This window comes from Trachurus japonicus, chromosome 2, assembly GCF_045865225.1.
Source record: "Trachurus japonicus isolate A0001 chromosome 2, Traja_1.0".
In the NCBI taxonomy this organism is placed as follows: Eukaryota; Metazoa; Chordata; class Actinopteri; order Carangiformes; family Carangidae; genus Trachurus; species Trachurus japonicus.
This window is the reverse complement of record NC_140908.1, coordinates 11,124,761-11,149,656: the sequence shown is the minus strand read 5'-3', so window position 1 is coordinate 11,149,656 and position 24,896 is coordinate 11,124,761. Positions and strand designations below refer to the sequence as shown.

At 45.9% G+C, this 24,896-nt stretch overlaps 1 protein-coding gene across 1 annotated transcript; it reads left to right on the top strand.

Moving 5' to 3' along the window:
• The first annotated feature begins 201 nt into the window (after nucleotides 1-201).
• Nucleotides 202-22,265, top strand: LOC146990869 (TSC22 domain family protein 1). Its single transcript, XM_085800989.1, has 3 exons — nucleotides 202-2,983; nucleotides 18,390-18,441; nucleotides 20,332-22,265. Exons 1-3 carry the CDS (start codon nucleotides 963-965, stop codon nucleotides 20,602-20,604), a joined length of 2,346 nt encoding a protein of 781 aa, XP_085657115.1. The 5' UTR covers nucleotides 202-962; the 3' UTR covers nucleotides 20,605-22,265.
• Nucleotides 22,266-24,896: the final 2,631 nt, after the last annotated feature.

The following is a 24,896-nucleotide window of genomic DNA, read 5'->3' as shown; positions in this document are numbered from 1 at the left end:
ATTACAATTATCCAAATAAAATGTTTAGATAAGAAAGAACGACCTGTACCTGAACAAATCCACCTTCCTAAATACATAAAAAAGGTCACCCTGTCATGGATGAATACCTACGTTGTGTAAATTCCGATTTATTGTTGGGAGTGTGAACGTCACACAGGGGCAGAGACGCGCATGCGCAGTCGCTGTGTTTGCATTCCCCCTCCCTCCCTCCTCTGAGACTGACAGCCCGTTAGCCGCTGCTGTTCACCGGCAATGATACAGCAAACACGGGACTCGGTAAGACGCCTCGGGATGGACTTAGCGAGCACTTTTTATCGGATATAATCCAGACAACACTTGTCTATTGAGTATACGAGGGAGTTTATTCTTCATCGGACTCATTTTTTTTGCTCCGAGAGCGGGGAAAAAGGGAGACCCGACGTCCGCGGAGAGGAATGGATGCGACGGCTGCTGTCCTGCGACATTCACCGGCCAGCTAGGAAGCGTCCACACCGACTTTGTAGTCCAACCCGAGGGCACTTTAACTCACCAAGGGCTGGACTTGTATCTGTATGCTTTATTGTGAATACTACTGTTTGTTAAATAATCGTATTCAGTAGTGAAGGCGTCCACCAAGAGTGTGGCTAATCCCGACACAGCTTGAAGCTAACCAGTGGCTGGCTAACCACAGTTCACATTCGTTGTTTATTTAATTTGCTTGATTGAATATAGCGGCTTTTGTTGTTAAATACTGGTGTTAAGAAGAAGAGGAGCTGCTCATAAGCTAGCGTGGCCTGCCTAACCTCAGACCCGGAACATTTAGCTTGGTTTTTAAAGGACATAAATCATCTGACTTCTCACTTATGGCTCGTTAGTATCGCGGTACTGCAGCTGACCCAGCTAAGCTAGCATCCGTGTTAGCGCAGACAGCCGTCAGCCAGCCACCTCTTGGTCATCGTTAAGTTAACTCATCGGCCGTAAAGATGCACCACCAGGACTTTCCCGGAGACCCGCCCGGGAGCGGGAGCGGCAGCGGCAGCAGGAAGACGGCTTTCCACTTCAGGAGGGGCAGCAGCGGCAGCAGCGGAGCCACCGCGGGGGACGACAATCCAGCCCAGGTAGGATCATCCTCTCCCGGGCTGCACCACCACCAGCAGCACCAGCAGCACCAGCAGCACCAGCAGCCCCAGTCTCAAGCGGCCGGTGCTCAGGTGAAGAAGAAGAGCGGTTTCCAAATCACTAGTGTCACCTCGGCTCAGATCAACGTGAGCGGCAACAACAGTTTGGCCGACGACACGGAGAGCTACGACGACATGGATGAGTCACACACCGAAGACCTCTCCTCCTCCGATATGCTGGACGTGTCTGTGTCCAGGGCCACGGACACAGGCGTGCCGGACAGGAGCTCCTCCGATGAGACGCTGAACAGTCTCCATGGGGTGGACACTCCTGGGATTGTGTCGCCCAACGAGCCCCTCCACCCTCATTCCATCCCCCAGGGGTCTCAGCAGCAGCACACCTCCATGGTTAACGGGACCATGCATCATTATTATCCTCAGCATCCCCACCATCAGCACTCTGACAGCCTGGGAGGTGAACCCCCTGTGCCCGCTCTTCCCGTTGCCCCCGTGGCTACTTCCAGCCCAGCTCTGGCCTCCAAAGCCGGGTCCAGCCAGTTCCAGAGGCCGCCACCGTTGGACAACACTAACCCGACCCAGCCCTCGGCCCCTATTGCCGCTGAGACAGCCACGGATCCGCATCTACAGGGCGGTGTGAATATATCTAACGTGTCTGCCGCTGCTGCAGTTCCTTCTGCTGGGCCTGCAGGTTTTGACAACACTAGTGTGAGTGGGCAAGTCGCTCCTGTCGCTGGAGGAACCGGCTCAACTACTGCTGCTGCTGCTGCTGCTGCTCCCAACACTCAGACCCAGCCCACCCAAACCCAGGCGGCTACTGGCTCTCGTTTTAGGGTGGTCAAGCTGGACACTAACTCCGAGCCCTTCCGTAAAGGGAGGTGGACGTGTACAGAGTATTACGAGAAGGAGGTGTCGCACCCCGCTACGTCAGAGGCGTCGAAAGGCGCGGAATTGACTGTAGAGAGCGAGACGAGCGCCCCCGGGATCAGCCCGGGCGTACCTGCTGTGCAGCCGCTGCACACGCTGCAGCCCTATCAGCCCCCCACCCAGGACTTCACCAGCCCACAAGCCATGCAGAGCCCCCCGCAGGCCCTGGCTCAGACCACCCCTCTGACCTACGTGTCGCCCCCAGAGGTCATCGGTGGAGTTCACATGCCAAAACCAGTGGCCGCAACTCCACAGGTTGCACCACAGGCCCAGCAGTTGCCCTACGCTGTGGATCCTCACCAGGTTCAAACCCAAGGAGTTTACCCTCAGCTCCAACCGGGGGTCCTGACCCAAGGGGCTGTCCGTCAGCCGGACTTCATCCAGCCCACCGCTCCCTTCCAGACTCAGGTCCAGCCTCCGCTGCCGCATGTCACGACGGGAATCTCCATAACGCAACCACCTGTCGGCGTTACCCAGCAGTTGCCCCATCCGGGTCAGGTAGCCCAACCCGCCCAAGCAGCTTTCGCTACAGGACAGCAGCAGACCCTCCCGTCTCAACCCCAAGCCCACCACCCGCAGTCGCAAATCCAGCCCCCCTCTGCTGCTGCCACCCACGGGACCCCCTACATGCCTCTGACCGCGCTACAAGCCGACCTTCAGCCCCTTCTCACCCCGGGCGCCAACCTCGCCCACGTCTCCGCCGGAGGGGTGGGCTACGCGACGAGAAGCTCCCACCTGGAAGACGCCCAGAAGCTTCTGCTCCAGCACCAAGGCCTGCTGGCTCTGCCCAGGTTCGGGGTAGCAACGGGCGGAGACGGGTCCGCGGAGACCGGCGGCGCCGCTGGAACGCTGGCCCACATGGGGATGTCGGAGGCCAGCGCTTTCATGGCCGCTGCTGCTGCAGGACTCAGGACTCAGCATGCTGAAGGAGAGGAGGACAGGTGAGGATGGGCGGCCAGCGCTGCCAAAGCTGTTTATCATGATGTCACCCAAGATCATATAGCTGATCCTGGTTTATTGTCGTTCAGGGGAAAGTACAAATTATTTTTCTTCTGCAGTAATATTGAAACAGATGCTGATTTTTACAGAAAAAAAAAAGAATCAGTGGTCTGGACACGTACTGTATGCTTGTCTCGTCACATCTCTGAAGCAGCCAAGCTTGAATTACAAAGTCCTCTTTTTTTTTTGACCATCGAAACTGTAGCTCTGCATGTTACATCATTCTGCAAATGCATTTCTGATTTCTGTCTTTACAATTTCAACCTCACATTTATTTGAGCCCCTGTCACGTGAGCTCACTGGACATTGTCGTCGTAGCAAAAATATCAGTGGCTGGAATAGAAGCAGTGGAGCTGCTGAGTCACTGAGGGAGCCAGTGACTCAGCAGATGCGTCGCCTCGGTTGACCCCGTAGCATCACACACATCTACCTCCATTAGCACACGGCCAGTAAGGCCACGTTTCCCCTGTCATACTGCCTCACGCTGTCCTTCCAAACTCATTGAGTCTTTGCCTCCCTCTTCCCACCTTCTCCCCTTAGGTTTGGTCTTTTATTAGACACTGGATCTGTTCATTTGCATCATCCCGAGGGAGCTGCAGAATGGTTTAACCCTGTGTCGATGTTGCAGTAGATTTGCTGCTCAAAAAGTGGTTGCACAGGTTTGGTTTAAATAGAGTTGATGATCCCCCAGAATCTGATCAACTGTGGCTGCAGAGAAACAAGAAGCGCTGTTGTGGCAGCAGTCTAGTGTTACCACCGTGCTGCCCTGTGTTCTGGTTAAGCAGGAGATTCATGTTGTGAGTACAACAATAACACCTGCAGGGTACCCAGGGAGTTCAACGAAGTATGGTCAGCCTCACCCAGGAAACACAGCTAAAGGACACTGTGACGTTACTTAATTGTTTTGCAGTAAATGCACGGCTCAGTTTTATTCCCAGTAATGCACAAATCCATGTACATCAGAACTGAGAAGCATAGTAAAGATCAGTTAAGTGGTTGTAGAGTGAACAGCTAAATATATTTCCCGTCCAGTTGGCAGCGTGACAGTTTGCTGGAGAGTTAAAGTGATTTTAATTTAATTTCAGCTGTCCAGATCGTGTCTGGGTTCAGGGAGTAGAGAGGCGCTGGGTGTGATAGCTAACTGTTGACGTAGTTTCAGTCATTCTCAGCTGCAGACAGAGCCGGGCTGTATTTTATGTGGAGGCCTTTGTCAGCATTTGTGGCACCCCATCATGACTGTGTGTGTGTGTGTTTTGCATGGCATCTGCATGCCTTCCTCTGCAAGCGCGTTTCTGTCTAGCCGTCGGTTTTCTCCTCGTCAATCAGCCCCTGTCCCGCAGCCACGGACGGTCTTGGCGTGTTGGTCTGCTTTGTTTATAGTCATGCTGTTATTCGGTTCTGTGTTACTGTTACTGTCACTGTTTTCTCTCTGTCTTGTCATGTGTTTTATCCTCATGTGTCGCTCCCTTCGTCTCGCAGGCCTCGGTGCATCAAGTCGGTTGTCCAAACTATTCTCCTGGACACTCTCCTTTCCCCGCAGTCACATGCAGCAGTGAAGTCTGCAGGTTTTTCCCCTGTCACACGTATTTGCAAATGAGAGCGAGCGAGAGCAAAGTGTGCGGTGCAGTGTATATAGACAGGTAAACAGCGTCGGTACACTGATTTAAAGAGGAACTAAGCAGGATTATTCCGGTTGCCATGCTACATTTTTACCTTCCTTTCACCTACCTGCTCTGTAACCCGCAATCTTTTGTTTATGACAGATAAGACTACATAAATGTAAACATTGTAACACCCACCACTCCATGGATTGATTTTTCGCTGGCTTCGTTGTAAACAAATGCACATGGCCAGGAGGAGGGTTAGCAAAACAGAGGAAAAGCGACCAGACTTGCATAGTTCTGCCCAGTCATACCTGTATCAGCGGTGACAGGTTGCCCACATTGAAGCAGGCCGCTGCAGTAGGACCGGAGTGATAAATGAACACACACACACTAGTTTTGCATTGATGTAAGTGTTTTGTTTACAGTGCAGTAGTTAAGTGGGGGCTGATGAACGATTTTTCTCGTAACTGCTCTGGGTACAAAATGTTATTCTGTCCAAATTCATCATAGAGTTTACAGTGATCTGTAATCAGTCGTTGTCCAGGACCCAGAGCTCAATACTGGTTCTTTTTTAAGCTGTCATGAACATGAAAATGTTTAATCTGTCAAAGTGTGCATGGCATGCTGTTGGAGCGCTGATTTTGAGGGTGTGTCTGTGTTTTGCAGGACTCTGCTCGTTCTCTTTTCACCTGCTTGCTGTCAGTTTTTATTAGCGGCAGTGAGACGGATGGCAGTGAGCACTCTGAGGACAGTCCTATTAATCAGTGCTTTCACCACGTCCTCGTGCTTCTCCGGGTGAAATTTCAGCCTGCAGGTTGCTGCTGGTATAATTTGACTGAAGGACATCTGTCAGTATCTGTCCACAGTGTATACAGTATATATACGTAAATGTGTATGACACATCTACACACCTTTCTTTGTTTCAAACGCTAACAACCACCCAGAGAAACATAACGTGACAAACAGATGAATGAATATGTCATCACTCAGGGATCTGTAGCCTTACAAACAGGAAACAAAATATTTCTATTAGCTCTCAGCTGTCGGCTGGTTTGATTTGGAGCAACACAGGAGACGCTGCGTAGCATACGTTTATTCGTCAGTTGGTCTTTCCTCCAGTTCAGTGTGATGCTGGCAACGAGCCCAAACTAAAATTAGACCCTACAAACGCTTCAATTGTGTAGTACTATATTGTTCATTTTTATTGCAATTTATAAATGATTTCCATGCAAGAATAGTCTTCTGTGTTTTAGTCACCACAGGAATCTAGAAATGAAATAGAAATTTAAAGGGGAAGCATGGTAACGTGTGGATCTTTGTGCTGATTTGTTTAAAAACACCGCACGAATGTCGTATCTTTCTATCTCTTTGACATTTACTTGGCTGTCAAACACTTGGGAGGCGTCAGCGGGTTCATTTTGTGCATTTTATAGGACAGGTAATGTGCATGATCTCATTCTTTTGGAGCCATAAAAGTGAGATGTGCAAGCCAGTGATTATCTGCCTATAAAATGTTCTTGACACCTTTTTCTTTTTGTATAAACAACGTTCTCTTTAAAGCAGGAGTTGAGGTAAACAGAGTTCAAACACAACAGAGCGGTCACGAGTTTATGGCTTCAGCACAAAGTGACAATCATTAGTCAATCATGACTGTCTTTTCAGCGATCGGTGAGGTCTGCCAAAGGGAGATTAAAGAAAACCAGTCAACTCTGCATTTGCCGTCCCGGGCTAAGCCTTCGTTCTTAAAGAGGTTTATTGCTTTGACATAGTGATAGTCAGCTGTTTGAGGTTTGTTTTTTCTGGCAATGAACTACACTCCTCTGCTTTTATGTGTTGCCTGATCTCTTTTGATGTTAAATATGTGTTTTAAATGATACTAAGCCACCTGTCATTTTAGATATATTGGCCTGTTCGACTTGAGATAAAAACATAAACAAGTGCTCAGAAAGCCACCGCCAGGACTTTTGATGGCCTCTGTTGGTTTCCAGGAAAGGTTATAAAGGGTGATCGTATTGTCACTTTGTACACTATTATAAAAAATAATTAATCCAACTATTGTTAAACGCATCAGTGAGTCATAGCTGAACGTGCTCACCTGAACACACCCTAGATAAGAATGGTAGGTGCACCACTGCATGGTTTATACACGCTGAAATGACTAAACACTGGACTATGTTGACTTTTGCATATTAAAGTTCACTTCACTTTGTGCTGAGTGAGAATCAAACTCTCAGACCTAGAATATTATTATCTACGCACATTCAGGTCTTAGTTCCTTAAAGGACTATTTTTATTTGTCATTTTCTCTTTTATCAGATTCAATTGGTTGCAAATGTAACTATTTAATGCCATAATAGTCTATCTGTCATAAAGCGAAGTTTCTATATCCGAGTGTCTACTTGTACAAAGCCCATATTTTTACCCAAGGGCAATTCTTTACAAAATTGAGGGATGATTTGCCCTGGAAATTAGTTTGACGTTTTTCATTTATAAAGGATCTTTAGAAAGTCTTTGAAGATGAACTCTGATATTTGAGTCCAGGACCTCTCTGTTTTGTGTGTAGCACGATACCCATCACTGTCAGCCCCCCTGGTTGTTACCTCGGGGCAGAAAGCAGACGTGCTTTTACAGGAACTCTGAGCGGACTGACAGTTTCCAGGCGGTACACACGACACGTCATGTGTGCAGCATATACGGGACATATTTGAGGCTTTTGTCTTGTAAAGTTGAGCACGTATGGCAGGTTTCTGTTTTATGGTGTCGATATACCTGTTTGGATCAGTTGTAAGTCAGAAAGCAGCACATTTTTTCATGTATTTATGTATTCTTGTAGTTCCCACCCTTTGCCTGTCAACCACAGCTAATTGCACCTGAAGATTATCAAGTCATTCTCCTGTTAATGAGACATGACACCGAGTCACGCTTCAGTAGAGACATTAAATCCACTGTCATTCCACTTTAGTCTATCTTGTTATTGGACTGCTGTTCTGCTGTTTCCCCACAAGGTGGCGGCATCGGTCCATAAATCCTCCCCTCCAGCTCGACAGTTGGTTGTTTATATAACGTGCTTTGAGAATCACTGACCTAAAATGTGCCTCGCAGCTAAGTGGAGATGTCCTTCCTGCACACAATGGATGAATCACGAGTGTATGAATTGTTTTAGATCTTCACGTGTGACCCTGTGTTCTTGCTGTCAGCGCTGGGTGTTGCATGTCTGATCAGTGTGGATACTGGCTTGCAGAAAGCTCCAGCTTTTGATACAGTATACCCTCCGTCAGGGTTTGTATCACAGTGGGTGTGCTTATTTTAAGGGATCCACTGATTCACTCTTCCCTCTTCCCATGGACGGATTCATGCGAGCGTGCCCAAATGAGTCAGAAATGCTTATTCTGGAGATGCCCTTTAGATCTGTCCTAGTTTTTAAAATATGTGCTGCCGAAATCATTCCCAGGCAATCGTGACATACTTTTATCCAGTCACGTGCTGTTTTGTCTTTTTTTTTTTTAATAGAGCAGAGATTAACACCGTCATCCTGAACACATGCAAAATACAAGTTCACATAATAAAACACACTGTTATTATTTTATTCATTACATCTAGTAAAGATAGATAACATATCTGATAAACCAATCCGGATATGGACAGAAGATTAATCAGCAGGCATTTGAGTTGTTAGTTTAAGTTTCTATTTTAATTTATAAATGAGAATATAATTGTTATCAAAGCCCGAACAGTTATTCTGTTTTGCACGTTGGTGGTCCGAATATTTCTACACGCTCTGCGACACTGTAACATTTCAGTTGTACTTTAGATTTGATGGGAAAATGTTTTTGAAGCATGTCGCTTAAGTGTAATTTTGATGTAACGCAGCCTGATCAGGATGTCATCCGGCTCTGACAGATTCATTTTTGGCAGCGTTGGAGGGGAGGGCAGTGTGGGGGTGGGGGTGGGGGGGGGTGGGGGGCAGAGTATACACGTGTCACGTTTGCGCGCCTTGTGCCTTCTTGAGGAGAGTCACAGGCCAGAGAGGATGAAATGTACGTCCTTGCACGTCTGTGGCGTGTTTGAGTTGATTTGTCAGCGTGGTTTATGGTGCAGGCATGTGTGTGAAGTGGAAGGTGTTTATAAGGAGAGGACTTTTTAATGGCACAGCACAGCTTTTTCCCCTTTAGGCTTTTCACCCCCGAGTGTAAAAACACGAGCAAAGAGGAGGAGAGGAAGCATTTCTGGTTTAACTATTTATTCCACCAGCACTGGTCTGACACATGTACTGTAATTTTCATTCTCTCTGTCATTCCCTCCTTCACAGTATATAGTAATTCTACCCTCTTGCTTCTCACAGTCATATATCTGCCTGTACTTTGACTTAACAACCGGAAAGAAATGCAATTAATATGTCAGAACCTATTATTGAACCGTCTGTGCCAAAACTCCAGCTGAGACAGTTCAGTCCTGAGCAGCTTTTTCTTAAGAAATCCTTTCATTTGCAAAAGTTTAAAGAGCCCCCATAGAAGTTTGCTTTTGGTTATAAAAGAGTCTCATATTAATGTGGATGAATCTACGTTACCCACACACATGTTAATGGATCCATTTTCGATAAATATATCGTTTTGTCTTTATAGTTATTTTGATATTATTATTTAGTGGTCAACTCGCCCAGCATTTCCTGGTTTCCCGGACGCTGCCCGGTGGGTCATGGGAATAACGCCGCCGGATCGCTAGTTGGCATCGTTTATGGTCGTAACTACAACGGTATCTGATCGTCTTCTGACCTCTGACTTTCGTTCTTGATTAATGAAAACATTCTTGGTAAATGCTTTCGCTTTCGTCCGTCTTGTGCCAGTCCAAGAAAGGGAAATACAGTCTTTGACATTCCTGCAACATGTCATACAGCATATGTTAGCTGCCTTATTATGTTCAAAACACAACATAAAACAAATAATCACACAGAACAATATGCTTCTCATGTTATTTAAGCAGATGATTTACACCACTTAGTGAGGTCCTATCAAATGATACAATGAAAAACTACTGGTATCTGAAAGAAAAAAGAAAAAGAAAAAGGACAATAATAAAAAATTAAAGATAATAATAATCACAATCTTGGAAACTGCTATATCCACAGCTATTAGTCATTGATTTGATTGTCTGTTATGTCTGAGTCCTTGACATATTCAATGAAGGGCCTCCATATACATTCAAATATGTGTTGTTTGGCCTTCAGTATGTAAGTGATTCTTTCCAGTGGTAGGCTCGACAACATCTGTCTTAACCATTGAGTGGTACTTGAACTTATTTCTCCTATTAAATATGGAAAAATATGTGTTGAGGTATTGGCTTTAACTATTAAACTGCGTAGATGATGAATTAATCATCAAACAACTTTTTTTCCCCTTTTTTTTAATTTGGTTTTCAATCATACACATGCACACAAATCACATGTATACATATAACCTATAGACAGTAAAACAATCATACCAAAAATAAAACAAAATCAGAAACAAGAACCTCTCTACCTCCTTTTTTTGATTTACTTCTGAAGGAAAATTTCAGACTCCTACTCAGTAACCTGACTACTGCACTCCCCGTCAAAGAAAAATATTTATTCTCCCCAGCCGTGACGCTTCTTGTAAAGAGAAATAATAACAGTTCTGCGTAAAAGCCCGTTCTGACTGTTCAGTGTCAGAGTCTGGACTCTTCCCACTGTGGAAACACACATGGCCCACCACATGAAGCCCCCGCATGCTGCAGGGAGACTCGAGTAAAGCTCCCCCCACCGCCACTGGGAAGAAGCACTGACTGTGGACTTTCTCACCGTGTTTACGTTGACACCGAGCCCTCCAACCTTAAAACAGAAACACTGTGCAGATCCATGTGACTGAGGGGTGGGTGGGTTCGGGGGGGGCGGCCACATTGCTTCCTGTGACGATTTCTGTCGTCAGTGTGTCGTAATATTTGGATGTATAATATTTATTTAACAGTGTGGGATTAGAGTGAGACTGCAGGGCAATTTTGGACGAGAACATTTGCAAACCGTTTTTGTATGCCTCGGTGTGCAGTCATAACTTTTATCACAACAAATCCTACACATACTGGTTTTAATGTGGCTGATGTGAACATATGAAGATGCTTTTTTACCAGTGTGTGGTGTTAGGAGATTGGATATCTGTAGGTTTTGTTTAATCCTTTAATCTCCACTTCTTTTTTTTTGCCAAATTCAAAATTGATGCACAAGCTCTTGTCTTTTCCTTCATTTGCTTGTGGATGCACTGCTGAAACCAAACATGAATAGATCAACCATTCAAAATGACAAATAGTTTAGTGATCTTTGTGTTATTTTACTGCAAAACAGCTTCTCAGTTCCCTGCTTTTTTGTGTGCAATTCAATGGCCTCGACCAATGCGATAGGCGCTTCGCATTTTTTAAATGTCTCCCCTGTTATTTTTATTTGTGTGTGCCCTTCGCAGTGCATGGGAAACATGTGAGCATGCTGTTAAGTGAATACCTCATCCATCAGAAGAACAAGGCATGTCTGCGCCGTTCACTGAGCTGCTGGTAGAGATGTTGGATCTCAGTCAGAGAGTCTCCTTCCCGCTCTTTCCCTCTCTTTCATGGCCCATATGGTACAGAGATCGGTTATGTAAGCCAAGGCATTGCGTGCATGGCAGAGACCGATTCACTTACGCTCCAGAGAACCGCTGCCCTGAAGCGCTGTGATGCCATGAGAGCTGTTTGAGCATCGGGGCGGCTCCGCTTCTTTATTTTGTCTGTATTTGGGCAAAGACCCAGGGAGATCATCTCCAGTGATAAACAAGTTCAAGCACCACTTTTGATTTCACATATTAACGATTTAATTTATACCTTGCATGCTGCAGGTCCAGATGCAGTTATATAATCCAACAAAACCACCATTGATTGTTTCTGGCATCCTCTCTTTTTAATTTAAATTTTGAAAGTAAGAAGACACCGTCTTTGATTAAGAAAGGTGTGTGTGTGTGTTTGTGTGTGTGCAGTTGGCTTGATCTTGCTTTCTGCTTTGATTCTCCACTGTGTAAATGCCAGTGTTAAAAGCCTCCCAAACCGGATTCTGCCAGTCTGCATACATAGCCTTTCTCTCTCTCTCTCTCACACACACAAATGGGATGCACAGCACTTGTACAGACACACACAAGCTCACATTTCCCAAGTGCTCGAGGACAGCATAAAAGCTGATGGAGGGGGACGAGGGATTGAGGCCCAAGATAGAAATAAATAGAAGCGGGGGAACATTATTTGTGGAGAGATATAAAAAGTGAGTGTGGTAAAATAAGATGATAGCTTCCAGTTGTGTTGAGGTATTTGCGGAGATTACTTTAATTATGTTCCCAATCACATCCCTAATTGCTTTGTAACGTCCTGCGTTATCAAACCCTTTCATACTTTTTCTATGTAAATTACAGTAGTGTGGCAGAGCTGGAGCTTTTTCAGGACCTCACACAGCAAGAGCTGAGCGAGCCCCGGCTCTGCCTTCTCTCGAAAAAAAGAAAAACCCACACAATAAACCACAGCGGAAATGTTACTTACACTCAGCTGGACACTTTTGTGAGAGAGAGAGAGAGAGAGAACATGGATGAAGGGAGGTAAAAGGGGGCGGGAGGAGAAGGGATGGAGACTATAACTGTACTGCAAATACACCAGAAGGCATTTAGGTTGCCGTTTGCGCTATTGATTTTTGGCTTTGCTGGCACATCAAGCCACCAGAGGTTGAAGACGTCTTATCCTCTGCTAGCTCTGGGATTTCCTCACTTATCTGAAGTCGTCTCGATGGCTGTGTTGATACACAACAGGATTTCTCACGTCTGTAACCTAGTTATTTTACTCCATGGTGTAAAAACGACCATATTGTGGGTTTTTAAAGATAGGTGTCACCTCTCAGACATAATTCACTCCTTGTTTTGCAATGAAACTTTATATTTTTAAACATGTGGGCAAAGCGAGTACCATCTGTTCCTTTTTCTTTCTTTTTTTCCCCACCTTCCACATCTTCTGCTGCCACACATCCACACTTACGTAAGCTCCACAGGGTGTGGTGTAGATGTGCACCGCCATCTCTTCTCTCTCCTGTTCAGATATGTTCAGTGACCCTTATTAGAGAAGCTGGAACATGAAGCCATCTGGCTGTGTTGAATGGAAGGTGTTTTGTGATGGGTGACATTGCCGGTGTGTCGAAGGCTTAAGGGCGAGTTAAAATGAGCTCTGGCTGTTAATAGTCTTATCCACAGTCGGGCAAGTGAGAGAACTCATTACCCGTCTTATACACTCTGATACCTTGGAGGAACATCAACAAGATAGCCGAGCCAATAAGATTTTCATTTGGCAGTGAAGGGAAGTAAACTGTTGCCGTCTCGGTCGGGAAATATTCCACCATTTCCTTTCAAGTGTAGTACTTATATAGTAAATATATATTAAAGGAGACATATCATGCCCCCTTTCCACAAATTCAAATAGTTCCCATGTGTCTTAAAGACATGTCTGTGACGTGCTTTGGTCAAAATACCCCAAGAATCAAACATCACAGCACTTTTCATCCTCTTAAAACAGCCCTGTTCAGAACGACTGGTCCCTTTAAATGCAAATTAACCCCTTCTACCGGTCCCAGGTAGGGGTGGCATTATGCAAATTTGAATCCTAGTTACATCATTATCAGACAACTGAGGGAACAGATTGTTTTGTCAATTCTCACATTTTGGGGGCCAGAAGGCAAGAAAACACCTACATATTAGTTAAAGAGCCTTCAAAAAGTGATATTTCCATTATATGTCCCCTTTAAGCTTTAACGTAAAGCTGAGGTTATATATGGGTCAGCCCTTTTGTACATATACAAGCTTTAGATGGACGACGGCTCATAATGAATGAGAGCATCCCATCTGGGCTATCAGCGATGCCGTGACGTCAGGGCCTCTTGCCATTGGCTGGGCCGAGTCTGCTGCGCCGTCGGCCATTCGCTGTATACACCATCTACACATCAGCGAGCGCTTCCTCCCAGACCACTTTTGAGCCTTTTGTTCCTAAGTGAGCATGCGTACACTGATGTACAGCAAGTACACAATGTACAGTTTTCATTATGAAGCGGTGCACATTTCAAATGTAAAGGATTTAGCATCATAAACTTTTAAACAAACAATTTAAACTCATCCGTAATTGTACTTTTTGAACATCTGCTACATCTTCTTGATGTCCCATTTTGTCACCGCTCTTGTTTCTGGCTGTCAATCATTTCTGGGATTAGCGACGCATACAGTTGAGGGTAGAAAAGAAGATGTGAACCTCCACCTAATGAGGTTAATAACATCAACCGCACGCGCCGAGCTGAATCCCACCAACAAACTCTCAGAGCTTGCCCCCTTCGCCTCCATTTTGTGCCCCCCCCACCCTCCTCCTCCTCCCAGCAAGTGCGCGCCATCTTCAACCAGGGTGGCCTCTACCTCTTTGTTCTCCACACTTCCTCTGCTCGACAAACCAATAAAGTGTTTGTTTGGGGTTTTTTTCCACCATTGAGTTGTGTTATTTCGCCCGGCATCACTGCTTTTTGATCGACCGCTTCGCCGGCCATGTTGTTGTCTTGATCGCCTTTGTCCAGGCTGCTGCGTGCGAGCCAGCATGGAGGTACACGTGAGGCGTGCTCCTGTGAGGACCCATACTGTTAATGTGTGTGTGTATGTGTGTATATGTGTGTGTGTGTGTGTGTGTGTGTGTGTTCAGTGTCCATCCACTGATGAAGAGTGACAGGCCGGGTGAAGGCACGCCTGCTCCGACACACACACACGAGATAACTTCTCAGCAATGTGAGCGAATGTAGGAGGTGTGTGTTTTCTATTATTTAAACACAGCTGCACTATAAAGTCACAGAAGGAGCTGGGTACCACTCCTGTGCCCCCCCACCACCACCACCAGAGAGAGGATGCTGCAGGAAACAAAACAGAAAAGAACGTGAAGGCGGTGGCCACGAGCGAGCCAGCAGGGCGTGGCCTATCGGTGGCCACGAGCGAGCCAGCAGGGGGGTGTGTGGTCAAAAGTAGCTCATCCTATTGGACGGATCACCTTAATCCTTGCCGACAGTTTACATAACAACAGAAACGAGGGGAGGTGACATGACTTCCTTATGCGGTGACATCACCATCTCCCACCACTGTGCCAGCCAATCGCCTGAGAGCGTGTATGTTGTTCGGGCTTAGTTAAGGGGCAATCGGGAAGACTTAACCTACACATGCGCGCTCCCGCTGAACGCGCACATACACACTCCCACTCCCATCCCCTTTACTACTATCCTGGTCTCCATTGTTGGTTAGACTCCCCTATGTGAAGCTCCCAGAACTGAGGGGAGCAAGGGGTCGGGGTCAAAGGGTGTAGGTCAGGAGGACAGGGAAGGAGCGGCGGTAGTGGTGGTGTTTGTTTTGGAGAGATTTTGGCGGGGTGGGTGCAGCAGAGGAGGAAGGGGGGGTCCAGCACTTGAGAGCATCAATGAGGGAGAAAGGGCTGACCGGGGCAGGACGAGCTCAGGGCAGGGACGCCATGGCCCTAAAGCTGCTCTTCTGGGAGCTGGAGAAGCATCTGACGAGGTAACCATGCCTGTAGTGTTGTCATGTGGTCTGCAGCAGCCCAGGGGTTAAATTAGTCGGGGGTTGTTCCTCATGTATCTGTCTGATTTGTCGTGAGTGGTGTTGTTGTGGTGGCGTTCAGTCGGTTCAATCTCGTCTGGGTGTTGTTTTGCATTGAGAGGGGTTAAAAAAAAAAGAAAGAATACAACAAGTACAACAAGTCCTCAGGTGGAAAAGATGTTGATGAATCCAAACACCAGCAATTACTCAATCAAACCACACATGAACGCAGCACCAGCCCTGTCCTCCCTGCAGCAACAAATCGTGGCGGCAACATCACCCCGGTGCGTTCAAACTCCCGCCCAGCTGCCCTGAAGGGGTCGGACGGAGCGAACGAGGACAGAATGTTCCTGCTTCTGCAATATGCATGTTTCTATGCATGACTGTGTGTGTGCGTGTGTGAGTATGAGAGCGTAGCTATAGCTCGCTGTTCACACACACACTCAACCTGCTTCAGACCAGATAGAAATCCCCAGAAAATTCCCGCCTACCTGCTTTCACTTTTTATTTCACGTTGCCAAGATATGCAACATGTTCATTTGCTCTACCTTTGTAACCACTGATGGCCACTGATAGACTTCAGTCAAACCCAATAAACACTTTCTCCTACATCTGGCAGCCAGCTCCTAATTTGTAATTTCCCCCTGCAGTGTTAAATTGCAGTATACATTCATATGTTTCACACATTGTACATCAGCATACTTGAATAATCTCCTCTGGAAGAAAGAAAGCAGAGGTAACAGAGGTGTTCTGTCCAGTGTTCCCCCATAAACAAACAGTCAAAGTCAGTGTCAGAGCTGGAGACGAGGCCAAGGTGCTTTTGTTTTTGCTCCTCAGACGTGTTTCTGATCTCCAAACCTCCACGCTGATGCACAGTCTACTTCCTGAGACAGATATAACAGCTAAGGTGCTTACAGCAGGACAGGTGTCTGAAGGGTGAAGCTCTGGACGTGCAGACAGACAAAGATCGCCCCACTGCTGCTTAGAGCTTTAAACACAGCCAAAGCTGCTGAGCATGTGTGTATGTGTGTGTCTCCTTGTCCTGATGGTGTCAACTGTGTGTGTGAATGGACAGCAGTGAGATGTCAATCAGCTCAGGTCAGAAGAATTGTTAAAATAAAGTGTATCAGAGCCGGACACCTGACGACGGTTTTGGTTTCAGTCTCTTTATCTTAATGTACTTCCTGTTCTTTGTTTGCCGTCGTCCAGCCTGTTGGTCTCCATAGTGACCACGAGCCCACGCCTGCACACACCTCACACCGTCAGCTCACATTAGTGTACCTTTTACTGATAAGACACTCAAGTCACGTATTGATCTGATGGCTATGGAGTAACTTACACCCCAAGATTCAATCAAATGATTGAAAACAATTCTCCTTGATGGGGCTTTATTATCAATAATGTAACAGAGGGTGTGGTTAATCAATAGTAGCACAGATCTATTATCTATTCTACGCATTATTGATTTTAGATTGTGGTAACAATGCTTTTATTTTGACCTCATTTTGACCTAGGGTAAATGTGTGCATTTTTTCCCCCCATTTGACCAATGATTATTTAGGCGAAGAAAGGTCAGATATCACATTTAGTCCAAGGTGACATGTTTGAAATCTTCATTTCTCTGACAAACAATGCAAAAAAAAAACACAAAAAATGTATAGAAATGAGACAAAGATATAAACAAAACAGAGCAGGAAGTCCTCCCTCTAAGTATTTGAGAGTCTTATTAACAGAGACTCGCTCCTGTTTCTACTGTAAAGCACAGAGTGTTCCCGTTTCAATCAAACTGATGTGAGGAGGACAAAGACGTCCGGCCATCTGACCCCTCCTCTTCTTCCACCTCTCTCTCTGTGTTTATTTGCTCTGGTGGTGACAGCTGGACAGTGCTGAGGTCAGCTTTTAGTCACTTTTACCACAGGGTCACCCACCGCCCTGGCCCAATTGATTATGCTTTCCTCAAATTACATGAAGCGAGTCCCTGCAGCGTTACAACCGATAGGTGGCGACATTGTTCCACATTGCAGTGTGTGATTGTTGAGCAAAGTTTGCAGAACACACACTTTTTTTTTTTTAGCATAAAACCTGAAATAGCAGCACAACTGGAGACAAAACAAAAATCAGATGTGCGTTGTTAAATTCCTCTCTGTGGTGTGGACTGTGTATCTTTTGGACGCGGGCTTTTTATATATAGAGGACGGTGCTGCAGGTAGAGAGAGAGAGAGAGGATGTTGCATGCATTATTCCCAACCTCTCGTCCAATCCGCGACGCCGATTCGCCGCTCGCCCATAGATTATGCTAATGAGCCCCCGCCTCAGCCAATCGGGCGGCTCGCTGCTGCTGTTGTGCTGCATGTGATTATCCAGAGAGAGAGAGAGCCGCGTTGAGCCGAGCTGCAGCCCGCCGTCCCCTTCAGTCTTTGTGTGCACTGTCCCGGCCGCGATCGCAGCGGTCGTGCCCCCCCAGACCCAGACCCAGACCCAGACCCAGACCCCCACAATAATGCGCTTTTTTTCTACTTTTATACCACTGGACTCCCGGTCTTCTGCATAGCCGACGATGACTCTGGTGGTGGTGGTGGGGTTTTAAACGGACGGGGTAGCATGAACTCCCAGTGTTACACAGTGGCGATGGACCTTGGCGTTTGTCAACTGAGGAATTTCTCGATTTCGTTTCTGTCTTCTGTGCTCGGGAAGGAGAGCGCGTCGGTCCGGCTCGACAATAGGTAAATGTCACGGAGGCTTCTTCCTTTTCTTTTTCTTATTCCTCCTTTTTTTTGTCTTTTTTTTTTACATTTACACCCCGTCGATGTGCGGGAGGATAAAATGAGGCAACATCCACGTAATGTCGCCTCATTGATTCTCCGCCATCAAAGTCAGAAAAAAACCTGCGGTTTCGAGTCGACCTGCGTTTGTTTCGCTTTGTCACAGACCCTCACCATAATGTATTTATTCACCACTTCATAAAAACATGTCGATGTGCTGTTTATTTTTCATTTGGCTGCATCAAACCGCAAATGTCAATAAGTTTGTCCTTGATGGAGATTTTTTTTTTCCCTTCATCCCCACTCTGCAGTGTTGATGCTCATGCTCTCCCTCCTCTCTTTCAGCTCCTCTGGTGCCAGTGTGGTGGCCATAGACAACAAGATTGAACAAGCCATGGTAAGCTGCAGTCCCCCCTCCCCTCACCCCCCCACTCTAATTCTCACACCAGCCGCACTGTGTTTGTAAATAGGCTCATCATGCTTTACATGTATGTGCTGCTGCTGTTATGTAACCCAGGGACTGATGTGGACTCTACACTTTTGCTTTCATTTTTCTAACAGTTATAATAACCCTCCGGTCATAATTAGTAGATGGTTTTATGAGTGTTATGACTAGGTAATAATAGCTATCAGAGAGGACACAGATCAACATGAGCAATGAATGAATGAATGAATGAATGTGGAGAGATGATTATTGGAAAATGAAACCGCAGATGAAAAAATGTGCACTTGCTGATGTGTGAATGGGAGGCAACAGGGGCTTCCTGCTCTGTCACGAATTGGACCGATGACCTCCGGCTTGTTGGCAACTTGATGTGGGCCAGGCTAGGGTTCACACGCTACCCCCTCCCCTCCCCTCTCCCCTCTCCTCTCCTCTTTCTCCCTCCCTGTCCCGTGTTGCTAGGCAAGCGGCAGCCTCCCCTTGGCTCGGTATAAATAACTCGACCGGCCATTGGCTCCTCCCACCGCGGTGCAGGAACATTTTGTTCCCGGAGCAGGGAGGAGGAGGAGGGGGAGGAGTGTGGCAGGAGGGGCGGGTCCACACAGAGGAGGGGATGCTCAGATTATTAAACCCAAATCCCCCCCCACCCTCCCCTCCTCTCCTCTCCTCTCAGCAGCAGCAGGCTGGCACGACAAATTGCTCTAAGCATCATCATGGGAGCGCAGCCCGACACCAAGCTGCGTGTCTCCAGCACTTTTCCCGAGCAGATCATTTTGTGCATCCACTCCTCCTCTTCCTCCTCCTCCTCCTCCTCCTCCTCCTCCTCCTCCTCCTCCCACACTGTGACAGCAGGAATGTGCTGTGCAAGACGCCAGTGATTTACGATGCCAATTTAGCCTTTGCACCCTGATGTCACACTGTAACGGCGCGTTCTCTGACTCAGGTTTTCCTTCAGCTGTTTTTATGCCAGACGTCTCTCCTCCTGTGGCGCTGGTTTATAAACAGAGGAACGGGTTTTTGCAGAAATACATTTTTTTACTAAAATAGAAAATGTGTAAGATGAGGATGGCTCAGTCAGGAGGACACAAAGTGATGAGTCGTATTATGTCTGCAAGGGACAGTCATTCTCATCTTTTGTGCCACTTTTTTTTGTTATGGTACAGAAGTTATTCAGCTCGAGGCATTAATTTATCTGGTTCATATTTTCTTGATGATTAATTAATTTAGTCTTCAGGGAGGAAAAAAACATCTTGTGTCCACAATGATGCCTTCAGGTGTCTTATCTCTTCCATATCCATTCAGTGTTCAATTTTTTATGATATACATGGAAAGAAGCAGCAAAAAGCTGGAGCTAAACAACATTTTGCACTTTTCGTTGAATCACTGTTCCCAGATTAATCTTGACCGATCCCTTTGGTGATTGATAGTTTATTTTGTGGTGCAATTTAACCCTTGTAGGTTCCTCCAATTTCTATCTAAATGGACCATGAAAAGAACTGCTATAAAATCATCAGATATCAATATTTTTTCCTGCTTTTTTTGGACACGAGGGACCCCAAAGGGTGCAAAAAGTGTTACCAGTGTATATTAGATTTCAAAAAAATTGTCAAAAAAGAAACTTTCTTGCAGAAATCCATAGCTTTAGCCAAAATTATCAGCAAATTAAAAAAGAAAAATGGATAAAAAGGTCCAAAAAAGCACAGAGGGACGTTTATACTGTGTAATAATAAGGAGGCTGCTCTCAGCTACAGATATGTAGTTTGATGGGATGTTTTCTTGCCTAGATATGGAAGGAGGAGTATGATGAATAATTATTAACCTGACCTCTCCCCCCTCTGTCCACAGGACCTGGTCAAGAGCCACCTGATGTACGCGGTGCGCGAGGAGGTGGAGGTGCTGAAGGAGCAGATCAAAGAGCTGATTGAGCGCAACTCTCAGCTGGAGCAGGAGAACAACCTGCTGAAGAACCTGGCCAGCCCCGAGCAGATGGCCCAGTTCCAGGCGCAGGTCCAGACCGGCGGCTCCCCGACCGGCACCGGCCAGCAGCCCATGCTCCCGGGACCCGTCGGACCCACGCAAGCCCTCCCCTCCACACAGAGCTCCGGCCCGTCGGCGTAGCTGCAGAGCAGAGCCTCCTGAAGATGAGCGACATGGAGGATGGAAAGAGAAGGAAGAGAAGGAGGAGGAGGAGGAGGAAGGAAGTCTTGCCATACTGTGAACTAACTCTAGCATCAAGACCGACTATGCCACCGTCTCTAGGACACTTCAACTCCACCGGACGACGAAACAACTTTTCCTTTTGTTGCACATTTTTTATTTAATTGAAAGACTTTGGAGTTGCACCGACCGGCGTGTGCGAGCGTCCGCTTTCCGTCTCCCCGACTTTTACCTGCTTCAGACAATCGCCGTCGTTTTGGTGATGATGATGATGATGATGATAACGACAAGGAGAAGGGACAGAGCTGACGAGGAGCTCGGGCCAATCAGGGGGGAGCACGCTGCACGCTCCCGCCGGCGCCCGTCGAATCCCTCGTGAACCGTGCAAAGTGTGCCATCGTCTTGCCCCGCCCACCCCGCCACTTTCCCCCCGCCCCGCCCCGTCATCGCTGCCCGTCTGCACCGTTTTTTCTTCTTTTTTTTTACTTGTCATCTGCTTCTTTCTTTCTTCTTTCTTTTCCTTTTGCACTTTTTTCAGACGGCGGTCGACAGCGGACGAACTTTTACAGCCCATCTGGAATGGGAGTCAAATTAACCAGCGGACTTTTTTTCTCTTGGTCTCAGTCCTCACAGTATCCCAAGACAGACGACGAGCTTTTTCTGCGTTGAGGGCGGGGTCATTAAGATAAATATTAAATATATATTAGCTGCGTCTCGTTGTTCACTTTGAGAACCCCGTGTTCTTGTGGAGGCTCACGTCGCCGTCCCCACCCCTTGACGCACCCTCCCCCTTCTTTGAATGGAGCATTAAACATTTATGCAGGGAATTAATGTTTTTTTTAAGGGAAGGCTGGGATCGGATTAGGATTTGGTTTTGTCTGTTTATGTTTTCGCTCTTATTGTTGTAATAAATGTCCTAGTGGTCTGTAAAAATAAATAACAGAGAGGTGAATAAATAGGACATGACTGTTTCTAGGTAGTGAACTTTGTACATATGAAAAATTTCCAATTTAACTCAAGTGCCTGGTTTCTAACCATAGATACATATATAAGCTTTTTTTAGTTATTTTATTCATATATTTGTATGTGTATATATATATATATAAATATATATATATCTATGGTTTGCCAGGTTTTGAACTACCTGTGATGTCATTACTCAGGGTGGGACCACAAGAGGAATATTTACCTCCACACTAAGATGCTGTCTCTCCTGCAGTGACACACGGCCTCGTACTGTACGTGAACTCTCCTCTGCCGCCGCTTAAAACTCACTCGCTCAAATGATCTGGACTCTGTTTTCCATTTGGGGACGCGTGTAGTTTTTTTCTTTTTTTAAATGAATGACTATGTCTTTGTTTTTCTTGTTTTTGTTTTTTGTTTTACTTTACTTCTTCTTTTTTTGTCTTTTGTACAGCCAAGTGTTTGAGTTGCTCATAGTGCAACCGGGTGCGCTGAACACAAAAACGAGACACTTGGCGATAAAGAAAGAAAAAAAAAAGGAAAATGCCTAGCAGAAGTATGTCGATGTTTGTGCATGTTCCTCAGCCCATCACAAATGTGACATTAAAATTGCACTAGACAGTTGCACCTCAAATAAAAATAAAAACGAAAAGCAAAAAGGACTGTTTCGCTTTTCTTTCTCTGAATAAGTCTGACTGGTTGAGTTTAGATTGCATTTTTTCTTCTCAAGGTGTAAAGTGAGGTCCCTACAATGTAAAATCAGTTGATGCTGCTGTTTTCTCAGCCAATCAGCAGCCTGCACTGCCTCCCAGTTGACCCACACTTCCCAGTTAGAAGCATGAATGGCTGCTTCCTCACTACCCCTCATTACATATGCACCAGACTACTACCTCCCTATATGAGGACCTCCCATTGGTTACATATGACCGAGCCCCCTAAAGCAATGTCGTAGTTGCTCCGCCCACTTTTACCTCACGTGGACCTGCACGCTGTTAAGCCAGGACAAAAGCGGGAGCGCAGAGAGCTGTTGTGGTTGAAAACGGGGGTTTGCAGTGCAGGCATTCACCTTCAGTCAGATGTGACTTGAATTTAGTGGTTTTTGTGTGTAAATAGTTTTTAAATAATGTTTTACACTGGCTCTGGTTGTGTTTCGATTTTAATGTCGCTACAAAAAAAGCACTGATTACTATTTTATTCTATATTATAATAATAGTAATTTTAAAAAAAAGATTCACCAACATGTTGTTTTAAAGGGAAGAAGAAATTCAAACTTTGATCAGTTATTATTATACACAATCTATTGCACAGTATCTGCATTTTAATCTCCAGTTAGGATTAATATCTATAAATAAATAGATACATTTTTGTTATGCTATATTTATAGACACATTTCATCTGTTTTGTGTTACATAACAGGCCTTAAAGGAGCTGTATATATACATAGGATGATTTTACGACTATTTGCTTTAGATTTCTTACATACTGTTCCTTTAGTGTAGTAATACACACTCAGCAGTGTTTTTTCTCACTGTACTAAAGCCAATACAGTTGAATATAATAAAACCAGCCACACATATTAATATTCTAGTACGTAAACCGGTCCAGGCTCATAAGACTTGGCTTCAACTGCTTCAGTGGCTGATGTTTAATTTCAAGGCCAAATTTTAACCTGAAGGTAAAGCAGCTCAGTGTGTATGTGATATTTTTAGAAACATTTTCTAGGCTACGCTTTTCCTCCCGTTTATCTGCAGAGAAGAAGAGAGAGCTGAGTTTCTTTTGAACTTCTTTAATGCAACACTGATTATGGCTGTCGGAGTATTTCCCTCTGTTGTTTTAGCTTCGAGTGAGTTAAAATCAAATTAGAAAAACTCAAAGGGAAACATTAAGATTTTTTCTCTCGGGGGTTGTCCTTGGGCAGATCTAATCAGTTGCCTTTGATCTTGGGTCTGTGTATATCTATTTAAAGGCCCCTCCACCCGGTCAGTCTGATCCCAGACCCTGACCTCTGAGCGGCCGGCTGGACTGTGTGGATCACACGCTCAGCCATTGAGTCCATCTCCTGCTCCTGAGTCCAGATGGCACTTTCGCAAATCCCGTTCCATTGACAAAAGGTGTTTTCTTAAAGCTCGCTGCCGTGGGTACAGGATGTACTCGTAGGCCAGGGGATCACATGTGGATTAACTACATCTATTTGTGTTAGAAGGCACAAATATAGAGGCCATTCTTTACATTGTGACCTGTCAATAACGTGTTTGGGCCTGATGGAATAATTCTTTTTTTTTTACACTGAACAAACTGTATTTTTTATATAATAGTGAACACTGCTCTTATTTTATTGTTTTTATAGTTTCTAAATGATTTATTACATAGCCTACACATCTGCACATCCTTCCTCTAATTTTGACCTATTGTTCCAGACATCTAAAGACCTTTCTGGCCCCATTCCTACCCTAAAAAATCCTCTTTACGCCCCCTTAAGTGGACCTCCTGTGCTGCTCTCCTATAGTCCTCATTGTTGAGAAAGCAGGCGACCTGCTGGTTAAACCCTCAACCTCCAGACTGTCAGCAAAGCCCCACCCTCTGTGGGTCCAGAGACGCTACATGAGGATTAACTTGCCCAGTGTCCGAGGGCATTGAACACACTTTGTGTTTGCACACAGAGAAAGAAAACCTGTTAACTGTGCTCTCATCGCCACCAAATCCTAAACATACGACAGCTAAAACCTGATTGATCCAGCCGAGAGCTTCAGAAGCCGTACGAAGCCAAACAGAGACAGGGTTTTGTCCGAATTATAATCTAACACTGAAATAGCCTGCCCGTGGAGTCTTGTTTTCTGTCACATGTGTACACCCATGTGCACTGATTTAAGTGCTGAAATGTCCAACTGGAGACATCTCTGCTCCAATCTGAGCATCCAGGAACACAGACAAGGGGTTGAGTCATTTGGTGCTCCATGTGACGCCAATAGGAGAAACCCCTCGAAACATGTGTGTGGACATTCCTGGGAAATTACCAGCTCTACAGCACTGGCCACAGTTAATTGGACGTCCAGCTGATTGAATGAAGAGGCGACATGTGGGTCATGTCTGTGTGTGTGTGTGTTTGGGGAAGCAGCTGCAGGGAGGGAGGGAGCTACTGGGCTGTTTTAAACAGAGCATGCTGAACCTATGAGCTCCTTCACTGGAACAGAGGGACTGTTTTCCTGGAGGGTTACTAATGAAAATACAAAATCAACTGACATGTATACAGTATATTGTCTTTGACAGCAAGGCACTCCAGGAATTGTCTT

What these genes read in the sequence shown, in the direction of transcription:
- LOC146990869 (XM_085800989.1), top strand. Translation starts at nt 963, where the DNA reads ATGCACCACCAGGACTTTCCCGGAGACCCGCCCGGGAGCGGGAGCGGC. An exon ending in GCTGAAGGAGAGGAGGACAG is followed by an intron (nt 2,984 to 18,389) that starts GTGAGGATGGGC and finishes CCTCTCTTTCAG; the next exon opens with CTCCTCTGGTGCCAGTGTGG. An exon ending in ACAAGATTGAACAAGCCATG is followed by an intron (nt 18,442 to 20,331) that starts GTAAGCTGCAGT and finishes CTCTGTCCACAG; the next exon opens with GACCTGGTCAAGAGCCACCT.